General features: G+C 42.2%; 1 protein-coding gene across 2 annotated transcripts in view; it reads right to left on the bottom strand.

Annotated features, from left to right (window-relative positions):
• Positions 1-206: 206 nt before the first annotated feature.
• LOC109194390 (nuclear factor 7, brain-like) overlaps positions 207-16,056 on the bottom strand; it is a 78,470-nt gene continuing 62,620 nt past the window's right edge. Inside the window, exons 1-2 of one of the 2 annotated variants that reach the window (XM_019356328.2) lie at positions 2,089-2,238; positions 207-1,987 (exon numbers count right to left, since the gene is read on the bottom strand). In XM_019356328.2, coding sequence (XP_019211873.1) covers positions 582-1,970 — 1,389 coding nt within the window. In that variant the 5' untranslated portion in view covers positions 1,971-1,987; positions 2,089-2,238 and the 3' untranslated portion in view covers positions 207-581. Of the gene's footprint in view, positions 1,988-2,088; positions 2,239-16,056 lie in introns of those variants that run through there. The other variant, XM_025905357.1, reaches the window with a different exon arrangement.

The following is a 16,056-nucleotide window of genomic DNA, read 5'->3' as shown; positions in this document are numbered from 1 at the left end:
TTATCTCATTACAGCAGTTTGATGTTTCCCTTTGAATCCCCCTGAAGATACTGACAGTGAAGCACGTACATAATACTCCAGCCTTTCAACTCTGAGCTTATTTAGTTCTATTAATACACTGAAATCTCATTTGTGTCATGAAGAAAGTCTTTAATCAAACAGAATTCAAAGATCAGAAACATTTCATATATGGAGTTAAACATGAATCATTGTTTCAACAATATATTTATTGTTGTCATAAACAGACAAGAAGACAACAACAAACTGCTCCTCCCATTCAACACATGTCAGTCCATATCCCAGCAAACTAAATCATCTCCATTTACACACATCAAATAGAAACATGAATCACTTGTAATGATTAGAAACTTGATAGAATTTCAAATGTAGTTTGGGGAGTCATTCAGTGAGAAACAGTGAAATGATTTTCCATGTGAAAAGGTGGACAGCAGAAACAGAAAGAAACAGTGAGAACTAAAAGAGAAACAAAGAGCTTTGGAACAACGAGGCAGCAGGAGGACAGCTGCAGTTTAACAGCTTCAATTCACTGACAGGAAACAACATTAGAAACATCATCATCCTCAACTCATCTGCTCCACTGACACTGACACCTTCAACGGCAACAACTTCATTTTACCAGCGCTTAAAATGTATGGAAACATCCTGTGAGTGAAAGTGTGTGTGAAGGTGTGTATGTGTGTGTTAGTATCAGGATCAGAGAACGACAGCTTTCCTCTGTTCCAGTCCAGATTCACTCTGATCCTCTGGAGCTTCTTCTCTACTGAGAGAGCAGTTGATGGAGCTGATGGTGAGCGTGCTGAATATTTACCTTTATAGAACATTATTGTCCATAATCCAGAGTCTATGACTCCCTTCCTCTGCACAGACTCTGCTAACACACCCAGTACCCAAACTGTACTGTCTCCAACATCAACATCCCAGCTGTGAGTCCCTGAGTTAAAGCCCTCAGAGCCCAGGACAGAGCAGAACAAATCAAATCTCTCTGGATTATCAGGAAGCTGCTGCCTCGCTCCTCCTCTCAAACTGGTCAGATCTTCAGACAGGATGAGTTCTGGATGAGCAGTGTTTGGGTCCAGAATGAGAGGAGTGTAGGAGACCATGTCCTTCATGTTCTTCCAGATGTTGAAGGTCAGGTTGCCCAGGTGTTTGGCCTGGTCTATCAGAGCTCCTGAAGGCAGCTGTGGATCATCCAGCAGGGGGCAGCGCTGGACTCTTTCCACTGCAGCCTTGTAGTTGTGCAGGAATGAGACGTCTTCAGCTCTCAGCTCCTCCTCTGTGGCTCTGACTGTGTCTGAAAGAGCTGCTATCTCTCTGCTCAGAGCCTCCATCTTCTCCTTCATCATCCCACTCTTCTGCTCCTCTTCCTCCCTCAGTGCAGCCAGCCTGGCCTCCTCTTCCTCTGCTAGAAACTGGTGAAGCTTCTTAAACTGCTCCTTAATCTGCCTCTCTGTGTGTCGGGCCTGGACCTTAATGTGTTCTGCTGTTTGATCAAACTTCACTTGAACTTCTTCACAAACCTTTAACTTCTTCTTTAAGGGCTCCAGAGTTTCCTGAAGTTTCTTCTTGTGTTGTTGTGCAGCTTCATCGATGGATCTGAATCTGTGATTGGTGTGTTTTTCTGAGGCACAGCAGACGACACACACTGGCTGCTGATGGTCCAGACAGAAGAGTTTGAGTTTCTCAGAGTGCAGACTGCAGAGAGCCTCTGAAGCTCTCTGATCTCTCTCCTGTAAGAACGACTCACACAGGTTCTTTAAAGCTCGGTTTAAAGGTGGATACTCCTTTGAAGATCTTCTCTTACAAACTGGACACTCGTGTGTTGGTCTCTCTCTCCACCATCTCTTCAGACAGTCTTTACAGAAGCTGTGGCTACATGACAGAAGAACAGGATCTCTGAAGACCTCCTGACAGACCGGACAGCAGAGATCCTCCTCTGATCTGGAAGCCATTGAGTCTGTGAGTGAAGCTGAAAACAGCAGACAGGAAGTACAGTCAGTCCTGGCTCCCCTCCCTCCTCTACGACCTTCACTGAAACTTCCTTTGAGTCGTGTTTTTGCTCAAACTCACATTCAGTGTGTGGAGCGTCAGCAGCTTGAAGCAGCAGTGTTGGAGTTTTCCACTTTTGTCTCCTGGACTCACTCAGAGGAAGCTGCTAGTTTGATCTGTACTCAGTCTGATCGTCTGTGCGTCTCTCTTTACTGAGGACAAAGAGCAGCCTGTTTCCTGGTTTGTCATATTTGAGTGACGCGAGGGGAGGAGAGCAATGTCTCTGTTACCCTTTTAACTAAGGTGTTTTTCACCTCACCGACTGACTCCGTGTTATGCAACATGTTTTTGTTTTCACTCACTCTCTCCCTCTCTCTCTTCCCCCTGCCATGGCGGTGCTCCTTGTGGGCTCCCACCCCTGGCCCACGCACCTGTGCTCATCATCACACCTGTCGCCGATTGCTACAATAAGAAGGACTTCTTAAGATGGAAGACCTACGCTACTCATTGGTGGAACGTTGAGCCACCAGCGTCAGTTATTCTGTGATCAGCAATTCTGAGTCTGTTAGTTTTCTTGCGACCTTGTACTAATTGGATTTTTCTGTGTGTGTGTAGATCTTCCCTGGACACCTCCCTGTATCCTTGAGTGAGCGAGAGGAGCGTTAGAGGAAAAGGAGTGGGATCGTTGCTGAGAGAGTGGAGTGTGTTTTCTGACCCTTCCCCTTCTGCTTGGACCATGGAGCCCCGGACCCCTCTCCCGAATACTTCGTATATTCCTGACTACCCGTCCGTCTAAGAACACTACCTTGTGACGTAGGTAGGTGGGTAGTGTCCTTATGAGCATCCTTCCCCTGAATTCGGACACAGTGGTTGAGGAGGCCATTTATCCATTTAAATCAGCTGTGATGGATCAAGGACACATCTAAAACCCGCAGAGACACCGGGCCTCGTGGACTGCGATTGGAGACCCCTGGTTTAGAGGCTGTAATTTCTGCAAAAGGCGGATCTACTAAATATTGATTCATTACTTTTTTCTGGTGCCCACATTTATGCACCTGCCTGATTTTGTTTAAACAATTATTGCACGCTTTCTTTAAATCCAATAAACTTCATTTCACTTCACAAGGTTGCCCAAACTTTTGCATCCCACTGAATATGATCCATATAGGTGTAACTATATACAAGTCTACACTCACATACAACACATAAACATATTCACATAAAACAATTTCAGCTAATAAACCAAACCAACAACAAACTACATTTTTACATAAAATAAGCATCCTGTGGTTTACACCTGCATAATCTGATCTTATTTTGTATCAATGTGACAAATACCTGAATGAACACTTTAAGCTTGGGTTACTTTTCCCTTGGTCTATAAAAATTAGGTCAAAGCTTAAATAGATCACAATGAGACAACTCAGTCACTGAGAGGATGATTTACTATATTCATGCAACTTATTTTTAAACAATCGTGTGTATTTTTGTATTGATGTACTTTCCCACACACACAGGAGTTAGTGTTCCACACACTAACTCCTGTTACTGTAACACTGTGATATTTTACATTAGTCCTTACCGTGGCTCATCTACTCCCCTCATAAACATTGACTTTGCTACATTTAGAGTTTTCGTTTTAGGAGGGTGTCCATTTGTTACAATTTCTTTAGCCAAGCCGAGACCAACATAAAGAAAAAAGTCATTAAAACCATTTGTTTCATGTCACTGATCATTGTGTTTTTTATTTGAAAGTTATTTGGATATTCAAATCCCTTAGTTCCTTTATTTACAATATTATTTAGTACTGTCCACATGTTTTTCATATTGTTTTTATTTTCATCTAAAAGTTTACTGTAGTAATTTCTTTTGCTGCTTCTCATAATTATTATCAGTTTATTCTTATACTTCTTTTAAGTTTGTTCAGCTTCTATTGTCTTTGAAAATGTCTTATATTCTTTTTCTTACATGCGTTCAGTATCCACTTTGTTTGCCGTGTTTTTTGAGTTTTGAGTTTTCTTTATTCACCAGGGGACAATGTTTATTATAAAGACTTAATATTATAGATAAATTTTCATATGCCACGTCAACATCTTGAACATAGATGTTACTCTAGTCTTGATTGTGGAGTTCTTCGTTAAGGCGGCCAATTGCTTAATTCTAAATTATAGAATTTACACAATTCTCATTTCATTAACTCCCTGCTCCTCTCCACCTCTTCTCCCTCTCGTGTCTCTTTCGTCCTGCAAGTCTCTACATTCCCTCAATATTTAAACTTATATTAAAACAGTGTCTACTGCCAAGCACTGTTTAAATGTCTTTATAGTTTAGTTCAAGCTCAAAATAAAAATCAATGAATCTCTCACATGGGTGTGTCCTCCATCGCTGTGGTTGTTTCTAAGTTGCTATGTGGACTTTAAACTTTTGTGAGTAAGTAAGTAAAGTTTATTTATATAGCACCTTTCACAGACATATGTCACAAAGTGCTTTACAAGGTAAAAACATAATACAGTCATAAAATACATCATAAAAACCCTGGTCTAATTAAAAGCTTTTTGAAATAAAAATGTCTTTAGCTGCTTTTTTAAGGTCTCCACCAAGTCCAAACCCCGTAGAAATAGAGAATAGAATAGAATAGAATAGAATTCAACTTTATTGTCATTGCACATGTCACAGGTACAGGGCAACGAAATGCAGTTTGCATCCATCCAGAAGTGCTTTAGCCATGATATAGATATATTACAATATATATTAGCAATAATATAGATATGTAAGTATATTACAGAAATGGGTCTATTATGGTATGTTATAATGTACACGGTATGAAGTATGTTATGAATATGCTATAACTATAAGTATGTACAGGCTGTAGTGAGTAAAAGCTATGTACAGGCTATAAACAGGATATAAATATGAAAAAAACTATACAGAAATATGAGATATACAGCTATACAGAAATGTGAACTATGCAAGTTATAAACAGTTGTAGGATTAAAAATTATTGTATGTACAGAATGATTATTTACACAGAACTATACAGTAGTGCAGTTAGGGTAAGTGAGATATGTGGATAATTTCTACAGAGGCTATATAAAGTGCTAGTGGTTGTGAGTGGTGGTTCAGTCCATGTTATTATTATGTGTATGAGGGTACAGTTGTCCATTGTGTGTGGGTGTGTATATGTTCAGTCCATGAGTTTAACGTGGGTCAGATGTCATGAGGCAGAGTTCAGGAGTCTGACAGCTGTAGGAAAGAAGCTGTTCCGGTACCTGGTGGTCTTAGTCCAGAGGCTCCTGTAGCGCCTCCCAGAGGGCAGGAGGGTGAAGAGTCCATGTGATGGGTAACTGGGGTCTTTGATGATTTTCCCAGCCCTTTTCAGACACCGCTTCCTGTAGATGTCCTTTATGGCAGGAAGTGGTGCTCCGGCGATGCGCTGGGCAGTTTACACGACCCTCTGCAACGCCTTCCGGTCCGAGGCAGAGCAGTTCCCGTACCAGACTGTTATACAGTTGGTCAGGATGCTCTCGATGGTGCAGCGATAGAAGTTCACCAGGATGTCTGAGGACAGGTGGTTCTTCCTCAGAGTCCTCAAAAAGAAGAGGCGCTGGTGAGCCTTCTTGACCAGCTTGGAGCAGTTGGTTGTCCAGATGAGATCCTCGGAGATGTGGACTCCCAGGAACTTGAAGCTGTTCACACGCTCCACAGCCGTCCCCTTAATGTGGATGGGTGGATGTGGGTCAGCATTCCTCCTGTAGTCCACGATGAGCTCCTTAGTCTTCTCGGTGTTACGCAGCAGGTTGTTTGTGTCGCACCACTCAGCCAGACGATCCACCTCCTCCCTGTAGGCGGTCTCATCGTTGTCACTGATGAGGCCAATCACCGTGGTGTGATCTGCAAACTTAATGATGGTGTTGGAACCATCAGCAGGTCTGCAGTCGTGGGTGAGGGAGTAGAGGAAAGGGCTCATCACACAGCCTTGTGGTACACCGGTGTTCATTGTGATTGTAGATGAGCAGCGGTTATCCAGCCGGACATGTTGGGGGCGGTTGGTCAGGAAGTCCAGTAACCATTTGCAGATGAGGGAACTGATGCCCAGGTCTGTCAGTTTCCTGATGAGTTGTGAGGGGTGGATTGTATTGAACGCTGAACTGAAGTCTATAAACAGCATTCTGGCGTAGGTGTTGTTGTTGTCCAGGTGTGAGAGGACAGAGTGCAGTGCGATGGAGACTGCATCCTCTGTGCTCCTGTTCTGGCGGTATGCGAATTGGTGGGGGTCCAGGGTGGGGGGGAAACAGGATTTGAAGTGTGCTAAGACCAGCTGCTCTAAGCACTTAGTGATGATGGGGGTGAGTGCTACTGGGCGGTAGTCATTGAGGCTAGATGGGTTGGAATTTTTGGGTATTGAGACGATGGAGGTGGATTTGAAGCAGGCCGATACCACAGCATGGGCCAAGGAATGATTGAATATGTCTGTGAGCACTCCTGCAAGCTCCCCAGAACACGCTCTGAGAACACGCCCGGGGATGCCATCGGGACCTGCAGCCTTGTGGACATTGATCCTGCTCAGCACCGCTCCTACATCGGTGGGGGAGAGAGTCAGAGGTTGGTGGTCTGGCGTCGTGTCTGTTTTGGTTGTGGTTGTGGGGTTCCCTCGCTCAAAACGAGCATAAAAGTTGTTGAGCACGTTGAGGAAGGAGGCATCAGAGGATGTGGGGGAGGGTTTGGTGGTCCTGTAGTCTGTAATGGTCTGGAGTCCTTGCCACATGCGTCAAGGGTTGGAGTTGGAGAAGTGTTCTTCTACTTTCTTTTTGTAATGGTGCTTGGCTTTTTTGATGCCCTTCTTTAGAGGAAGTGCATTCCACAGTCTGGGTGCAACAGCTTGGAAAGATAGATCCACTCAGGTTTTAAAACGAGTGCGGGAGACCACTAAAAGGTTTTGGTTTGATGACCTCAGGTTACGAGTGGAGGCATGTGCACGAATCAAATCGGCAATAATGTGTGTGTGTGTGTTGGGGGGGCTGTTTCTCTAATGCTCTAAAAGTTAAAAGTAGAATTTTAAAATGGAACCTGAATCTGATTGGTAGCCAGTGCAGCGACTTTAAAACAGAGGTCATATGAGCTCCCTTGTTCGAGCGGGTCAGTAGCCTCGCTGCAGAGTTTTGAACAACCTGTAGGCGGGCTAGCCCTTTCATGTTTAGACAAGTAAACAGGCTGTTACAGTAGTCGAGTCTTGTGGAGATAAAAGCATGTATTATCATCTCGAGTTCACTTGTTGACACGATGGATCTAAGTTTAGAAATGTTCCTCAAGTGAAAAAAGCAGGTTCTTACTTTCTGATTTTAATATCCCTCCAAAGAAAAAGCTTCATCAAAAATAACACCCAGGTTTCTAAGGTTATGTTTCTGTGAGGAACCTAAGTCACCCAGTCGCCGTTTAATATCGGGTATTACACTGCCTGGTGCAATAATCAAAGTTTCTGTTTTGGCTGGGTTTAGCTGTAAGCAAATATTGTTCAACCATTGTTTAATGTTGGTTAAACAGTCAGATTGGAGAGCTTATGATCTTCAGCAGGCTTAAAAGAATAATATAGCTGAATATCGTCAGCAAAAAGATGATAAGATACTTCAGGAAACTGCTGTATTATCTAACTTAAAGGAAGAATGTATATTAAAAACAGAATAGGTCCCAGCACAGAGCCCTGAGGAACTCCACACAACAACTCTGTAGATTCCAACATGATCTGGTTTGCAGACGCACTAAAACTCCTTTCAGATAAATAAGATGTCTAGAACAGAGCCAGACATCCCAACCAGGTCTCTCAGTCTGTTTATCAGGATGGTATGGTTGACTGTGTCAAAGGCTGAGGTAAGGTCTAACAAGACTAGGACTGTGTATTCTCTGGAGTCTGCTGACATCATAATATCATTAGTGACTTTCAGTAGTGCTGTCTCAGTGGAATGCAATTTACGGAACCCAGATTGAAAACGGTCATGGATGTTATATTTCTCCAAGTATGCCGTAAGGTGGACAGCTACTGCCTTCTCAAGGAGTTTTGACATAAGTGGGAGTTTGGAGATAGGTCTTAAATTTTGAAGTAGTGTTGGGTCCAGGTTGGGATTTTTGAGCCTTGGTTCCACAATGGCATGTTTAAAAAAGCTGGGGAACACCCCAGTCTGAAGAGAAACATTAAAAAGGTTCACAACCCAATGACGAATGGTGTCAAAGCCATTAATAAAAAGCTTAGTGGGGATAATGTCTGAGGGGCTTGAGGATGGCTTCATTTTGTCCACCAGGGCTGCTATTTCATCATGTGTTACAGTTGTAAAAGTCGACCAGGAGTACAAATGGAGTGCCTGACTCGGAGAACAAGAAAGCTTTGGGGAGATTTTAGCATTGATGTCTTTAATCTTATCAACAAAAAATCGGAGGAGTTTATTACTATCTACTGTACTTTAGAGTGTACATCTAAAGGTACCACGTCTGGGGAGACAATAGCACTAATTTTGTCAAAAAGAAACTTGGGATTTCTCTTGTTTTTTGATGCGAGTTGAAAAATATTCAGATCTAACAGTTTTCACCGTGTCATTTAAGGAGAGCATGAGATCTTGAAGATGGAGCCTGTGTACGTCATGTTTGGTTTTCTTCCATAGTCGTTCCGTTTTGCGGCATATTCTCCTTAAGTTTAAGATATGCCCTTGGATAAATGAGTCTATCTTCTTTTGTAAAGCCGAGCTTGTTTTAATAGGTGCCACTTGATCCAAGATGGATGTGCATTCCCTATTAAAAGACTGAATAAGAGCAGTTACATTGTTTCCAGTAAAAAGTAGACAACTGTCAAACATAATAGAGAACCTCTCAGCAGTAGTCTCAGTTATTATGAGTCTATGAGTTTTTAACTTCACAGGCGTTTGTTTAAAGCTAAAATTGAGTTCAACGAAGATACAATTATGATCACTCAAGTGTACATCCTCAGCAAACACATTGCCAATGTTGAGGCCCAAGGAAAAAACAAGGTCCAAGGTATGGCCTTTTAAATGGGTTGGACCGGAGACATGTTGGACAAAGTTAAAAGACTCAGATATAGATAGAAGTTCAGCTGCAGAGTTAGATGAGGGATCATCAATATGAATGTTAAAATCCCCAAGAATTAAAACTTTCTCCACCTTGATAATAGAAGATAAGAAGTCCATAAAATCCTTTAAGAACTCAGTAGCAGGGCCAGGAGGGCGATAAACTAAAACACAATAAAAGATGTTCGTAGAGCCCACCTTAATTGTTTGCGACTCAAAAGAAGAATAGTTTTCAGTTTGCATACCTCTGCAGGTGAAACTGTCCTTAAAGACAACAGCAAGTCCTCCACCACGGTGACCTAAACAGGGGGCGCCCAAGTAAGAGCAGTCTGCAGGACGCAGTTCGTTCAGGTGAATAAACTTGCCATCCCTCTGCCATGTTTCAGTGAGAAACAGAAAGTCCAGGTTTTTCCCTGTGAAGAGCTCACTCAGGGAGAAGGATTTGTTTGCGATGGAGTGGGCGTTCAAGAGCGCAATACAATTAAAAGCTGGCAGCGCAGGTTTCCCATCAGCTTGTCAGAGTGGAACTGACAGCAAACACCGTGTCCGCACGTGAGGTCTCTAGCAGTGCCACGGAACCGGTGGGACCAACCACTGGTTGTGCAATGCAGGCTGTGAGGGTGCAGCGGTGGGGAAATAATTGGCAAAATCCAGAGCATCAGGTGGGCAGGATCCACGCTGTAGTGGCAGCGAGTACGTGTTTCCAACCAAATCCGGAAGGGTAACTGGCAGCAGAAACCGGGGACGCCTCCAGACGAGTCGGGAAATCTCCGATCTGTAGGCTCGTCTGATGTGTACCTGGATGCCGGCCCTACAGCCTCTTTTCCTCGATTTCTTCTTGGAATTACTTAGGGCACGTTTTGTAGGTAGCAAGAAGTAGTCCAGTGAGGTGGAAGAGTGAACAAATAGTGGGGGGAAAGTTTTTCTATAACTGTCCCAGTCATCATAAAGACGTTCCATAGACTCTTTGATGTGGAGCAAGGAAGAACGGTCGTAAATCACATCAGCATGGCTCCATATATTAAATGTCAGGGTTGATATAAAAGGATAAAATACAATACAACGTAGGCAGGTAGAAGTCAAGCCGAGCAAAGGCCCCATCTTTGGAAGTGATGGCGCCTTGTGAGATCTTGCAAGAAACTTTGCGAGATCTCACTCCCAGTAGACTTTAGGATTTGTTTTAAAATCCTTGTTGTAACACACAGATAACTTATCTCTGAAAAATAATGAATCAATAATCAAACAGTGAGTTTGTGCGTTTGAGTTTTACTTTGTGTGTTTCAAAGATGGAGGCCACGCTGCTCTCAGAGGACTGTGTGTGGTTGTGGTAAACGTGTGAGCTGCTGCTGCTTCTTCCTCACATGTTTGATATGTTTCATATTTCCAGCTGATGCTGATCACCCTAACCTTAACATCACAGACAATCCTTTGGTTCTTCTTCTGTTCCTCTGAAACTTCCATGGTGCCTTTCAAATTAAAAGCCCTCCCTGTCTGCAAAGACTGGACTGTGCTGCAGCTGGTGGAAACAGTGTGTAGGTGTGTTGTGTTTGATGGAGGACTGAAGTGTGTATCCAGCTGAGCTCTCTGTGTGCTCATATATACAGATGCTGATAAACACATGTTTGTATTTGGACCCTGTTACTGATCAGGACCTGCTGTGTGTTTCCTGTCCACAGGTCTACAAAGAGTCATACTTCCTGCTGTGGTTCACATGTTCAGCGTGTTACTTTGTTTCTCACATGTTGGCTCCACGGTCTCTGCTGCTGTGGGCTGATGTCACGCAGCGATACAGCTGCTGAACATCTGGCCTTGTTTTGCTCCATCAGCAGATATTTGACTTTTAGATCACATGATATTTGCATGCAACCTTCAAACACGTGTGGAGAATTCATTATTTCTTTGAGAGATTTTTTAGTAAATAACAGAAAAAAGAAAGTAAGAGAAAAGCAAAACTTTAATTCTATAAAAGAGTAAAAATTCCACACACATGTAACTCACCACTGTGTGAACATCACAGGGGAGAAATCGTTTCTCTGAGTCAGAGATGAGTGTCAGTAACACAAAAGTCAAACTCAGTGTCATGCAGTGACTTTTACACAACCAGATCAGATGAACCAACTCACACTAAAACATGCATTTTGCTGCACTCTTTACACTTATTTCTTTTCTTTCTGCTCTTGTATATATTTTGTAAAACCACAAAAAATATTTTATATCAGCAGCAAGTTTTTCTCAAACTGCTGCATCACAGCTTTCATGCTCTGACCTGCATGTGAAATGAGATAAAAGCTCTTTATTAGTAACTTTTACAACTTCTGGCAGTTTAATGTCTGAACTTTGGAATGAAACACACCCTAAGTTACAAGAAATAACACCACTGTCTGTAACAAAGTGAATCCACCTTAACACCGCCTGTGTGTGTGTGACTGCATTACACTCCCACTGCTGGGAACCTGAACAAGAACTAGAACAAAGTCTAAAATAGAAGCAGACAAACAGCTGCACCACCGAGTGACACTTGTTGACACGGTTTTGTAGATGGACTCAAGCGCAGACCAAGTGAGCGGCTGTGGACAGCTCCCTTTCTTTCTCCATAGAAACTTTATTGAACAAACAATGAGTATCCAACATAACAGATGGGCTGTGGACAGCCTCCTAGCCTTCAACTCCACCCTTACTTGAGTGTTTTTCCGGTCGCTAGCACCACAGTGCGAAAACTTTAAGATGGACTCAGAAATGTTGCTCCATTGTTTGGACAATTTTAATTCTCGAGGAGCTAGAAAAACATTATCATCATCGCCCCCATGTTTTGTACCTTAGGCTCATCAGAGACAATCATATCCAGGTAAAATAATTTCCTTTAATCTACACGCATTTAGGAATTACTTAGCTAATTCCACGTTGTGCCAAAAAAGTGTCGCCTGCCAAAACTAAATCAAATTGAGTTCAGTGACAATTACTGTTTGTTTGAATCAATTTATTAAAAACATAAAACCTTTTAACCAATGCAAGACATAACAATGTAACAAATAAATTCAAATAAATAAATTTCTCAATACATAAGTCATTTTGGACTAATCTTTCAAGAAATGAAAAAAGTCTCTCCATCCTCTCCCTGCTCTCCTCTCCTCAGCCTCTCTTTGCTGCCTCATGTCCTCTCTGATGAGGTCTAGCAGCTCATCGTCCCTGTTTCCTTTCCTCTTTCTCCCTGTCGTAGGTGGCTGAGCTGCTTCGTCATCGCTGTCGTTTTGGTCACCCACTGCTGCACTTGGCCCTGGAGTGTCCTCAGGGAGAGAGGAAATTAGGACAAGAGGCCAAATGGAAGCCCTCTGTCCTATCACCTCATCCACGACAGCAAACCAGGGCCAAGTAGCAGCAGTGGGCTTCCCACTGACTCCCTCTCCTGACCCTGGATATTTCAAAAATGACAGCAGGCAAATAAAAACAACACAACTCTTAGTAACTGCACATGTATTAACTTAGGTTCTTAAGAATTATCTTCTTGATAACACACACACGTACTTTGTCTGTTTTTAAGTTATCTCATGTCTTCTGGCCTGCAAGGGGGTGACTTTCCCCTGCAGGCCCATCTTCTCCAGAATTGTCCTGATCACACACAACAAATAAGAGAAGAAAGGAAACCATGGCAACAATGTTAATCCCTAAATCCAAAGGTTTTCACAGCAGACCACCAGAGGAATAGTCTGGACATCACAGGTTCTGTACAGCAGCGGTCCGTGAGTCGTTTGGTACCGGGCCACGAGAGTTGAAGCTCCGGTGTGACATTTATGGTTTTCAGGGATTTTATCATTAACTCTGTTTCCCTGGGTCTTTCCCTTGTTGTAGTTGTGTGTCTTATTTTGAAAGAAATATTTACACGTTACCATAGCGACCAGAGAGCATTAAGCGGCAGAAAGGAGGATGTTACTCTCAATGTTGTTGGCGCATTTTCAGGAGGACGCTGCTAAAGTTACACAATTATACAGTACAGTCACGTTTATTATTATATATTTACAAAATACCACAGTTTTTGTCTTGGTCGGATCATTTTATGTGGTTGCATTTTTCCGCGATACCTTAAAGGCCGGTTAGTGTTGACATAAACCGGTCTGTGGCGCATAAAAGGTTGGGGACCGCTGCTGTACAGCATGAGGGTTAATAGAAAAGTACACATATGAATATGATGTTTAAATTGATTTATTCTTGTACCTCCATGCTGTAGCGGCCCAATTCTTGTTTTGTGTTTGTTTTCTCCTCGTTTTAATAAATTAAGCCGTTTGGTCTTTGTTCCCCACAACATATCACCAACTCGAAAAAAATCAAAATTAGCTGTATGTAAGCGGCAATACATGAAAAACCGCGGGACCCACCATACAAGCTGGTTTATGGTTATTTAAATTAAAGAAACATGTCTATGCAGATGCCCAAAGCTTAACACCACAACCGCTATAACAATTTAACTTTTGTACAACCAGATTTTCATATACTTACATTTCAAAGTGTTTTCCTCTCCCGCTTCGACCACCCGAAACAAATCTCCTCTATGACCCGCAATGAATCCTGGGATATAGTAGGACACGAAGGATACATCGAACCCATCCTTAAAATTTGTCGCCACATTTTGAGTATCTTTGAATTCGGACAGCCTTCGTCGCGTTGCTGTGACGTCATTGCCTCCAAATATGGCATTTTAAGCATCCTTCCTATTTTGGACCATTGCTCTTTACAAAACATCTCTAGTTCATTCAGGTTTGATGGCTTCCGAGCATGGACAGCTCTCTTTAACTCACACCACAGATTTTCAATAATACTCAGGTCTGGGGACTGAGGTGGCCGTTCCAGAAGGTTTTACTTGTTCCTCTGCATGAATGCCTTAGTGGATTTTGAGCAGTGTTTCGGGTCGTTATCTTGTTGAAAGATCCAGCCCCGGCGCAGCTTCAGCTTTGTCACTGATTCCTGGACATTGGTCTCCAGAATCTGCTGATACTGAGTGGAATCCATGTTTCCCTCAACTTTGACAAGATTCCCAGTCCCTGCAAGTGGCTCCGTTTGTGCTGTGGGTGGTGTAGAATAATAGGGATTATTTTATATAACCATCATCTTTGTCATTGCATTAATTATCATTTCATCCAAGCATTTATTGAAGTTGCTGGCATTATGTTATAATTTATATTATAGGGGTTATCCTAATCAAATATTAACATGTTTATTACAGGTGCAGTTATAACTACTTTAAAATGATTGAGTTAAATATATATGTATCATAACTCATATGCTGAGTATATTGTTACAGTAAAATAGTAGCTGAGCAAAGGCCTGAATGTATTCAGCTTCTTGTGGTATTTGAGTTTGCTTAGTTACAGGTGACGGAAGGATGTCCAGTCCATGGTGACCTCAAAGGCCTTAGGTCATCACCATATTCGGAAGAGTATGCCACAAGGAGGAACCTCTATGTTGCATTTAATTCTTAAAATACATGAATGTTCTGTACATGCAAATTATGTGCTTGTAAACGCAAGAAGGGGCGTTACAATACCCTGATGTTATAAAAGCAATCTAGAGTGTATTTTGGGTAGAGATGTACAACTGTTTTGCAGTTTGCACCTCTCCACGCTGCGTGCATTCATTAAAATCAATTGTTTGATTGACCTTTTCTGGACCATCATTGTTTTGCTCTCATCCTCAATTTCGAACCCGTAACATTTGGTGCATTGGCCGAGGTTGAGTAGAGAGAGTTGGAGGTTGAGACTGAGAGGGTCCAAGGTGCTCAAACAGGCAGACACGAGTCAGTGGTCGAAGTGAGTGGACATAAGCCGGCTTATTCAAAGGTAAGGCACTACCTGTTGAATTATTTCCAAACAGTGCTGAATTGGTTCTGACAAAATTGAAAGTCTACTCACTGAAAATTACTGGTAAAAGTCTGTTTTGATTTTGGTGAAAATCTCATGAGAATTGAAGTTGAAGTAATGATAATGTAAGGTTAAGTGACAGTACTGATTAAAGGAAATGCAGTTGGACTGCTAAGGAAAGAGAATTTAAAGTAGTTGGACTACTGAATTTAGGATATAGGTCATTTGAAATCTGTATATGGTCATACAGTCATAATTGAATATAAAGCTGGGCTTGGGCATCAATAAAGTCGGTTTGGTGGTTTCATAGGATGTCTTTAAAAACATAATTAAATTTCTGTAGAACGGAACTGTGGGAAGTTCTAAGAAAGTGCATTGTTCGGAGGTGACGCTCCCAATTTCCTGAGGACGCTCAGGATTTTCCGTTGGACGGGATAGTTCGATTGGCAATCGTGGACAACTGAGGACGGTCCAAAATAGCTACTGATTGGATCAGTTGACCGTTTGGAACGGTGTTTGCACTTTTTTTGGGTAGTAAAGGTTGGACCTTGGGCGTTGGACGCTTTTAAATTTACTTAGGAACTTTAGCAATTAGACCAGACACAGGTTGGACCTGATACTGGGTCACTGATTATCAAAAACTTGGAGTTTGTCCCTTGGAGGGTTAATTCAAATTTTGTCTAAATTATGTAGGTTGTGCAATTTAAGGCCTTGTAAATATTATTTAATTTATCAGACGTCTCTGTGTTATAATTTCTATGTTTGTATATAGGCTCTGTCTGCCACGGGCACTGCAGCAGGCTGTTTATTTTGAGAGTGTGTCTGTGTCTATGTAAATGAGATGCCTGTGACTTATTTAGAGTGACATTTCCTGTTTACTAATGAGTAACTAATGACTGACTGCAGAGACTGGGTTAAGGACGACTTATATTGGTGTTTTAAGGGAAGAATTGCTTTTATTTCTACTTTGTTGGCATTACGGTTGTTAAATACGATGACTACTTTATGATACATGTCTGTCTCATTTTGCATGTGTGCGAGTGGCTTTCAAATGTAGTTTTGTAATGTAACCTGTACACTCCATGGAGGAAACAGACCATGGAGTTTCGGAAGAAGATAGCAGAGATATG

Source organism: Oreochromis niloticus, linkage group LG3, assembly GCF_001858045.2.
Source record: "Oreochromis niloticus isolate F11D_XX linkage group LG3, O_niloticus_UMD_NMBU, whole genome shotgun sequence".
Classification (NCBI taxonomy): domain Eukaryota; kingdom Metazoa; phylum Chordata; class Actinopteri; order Cichliformes; family Cichlidae; genus Oreochromis; species Oreochromis niloticus.
Note: the sequence above shows the minus strand (reverse complement) of the source record. Positions and strands in the feature narration are given on the sequence as shown.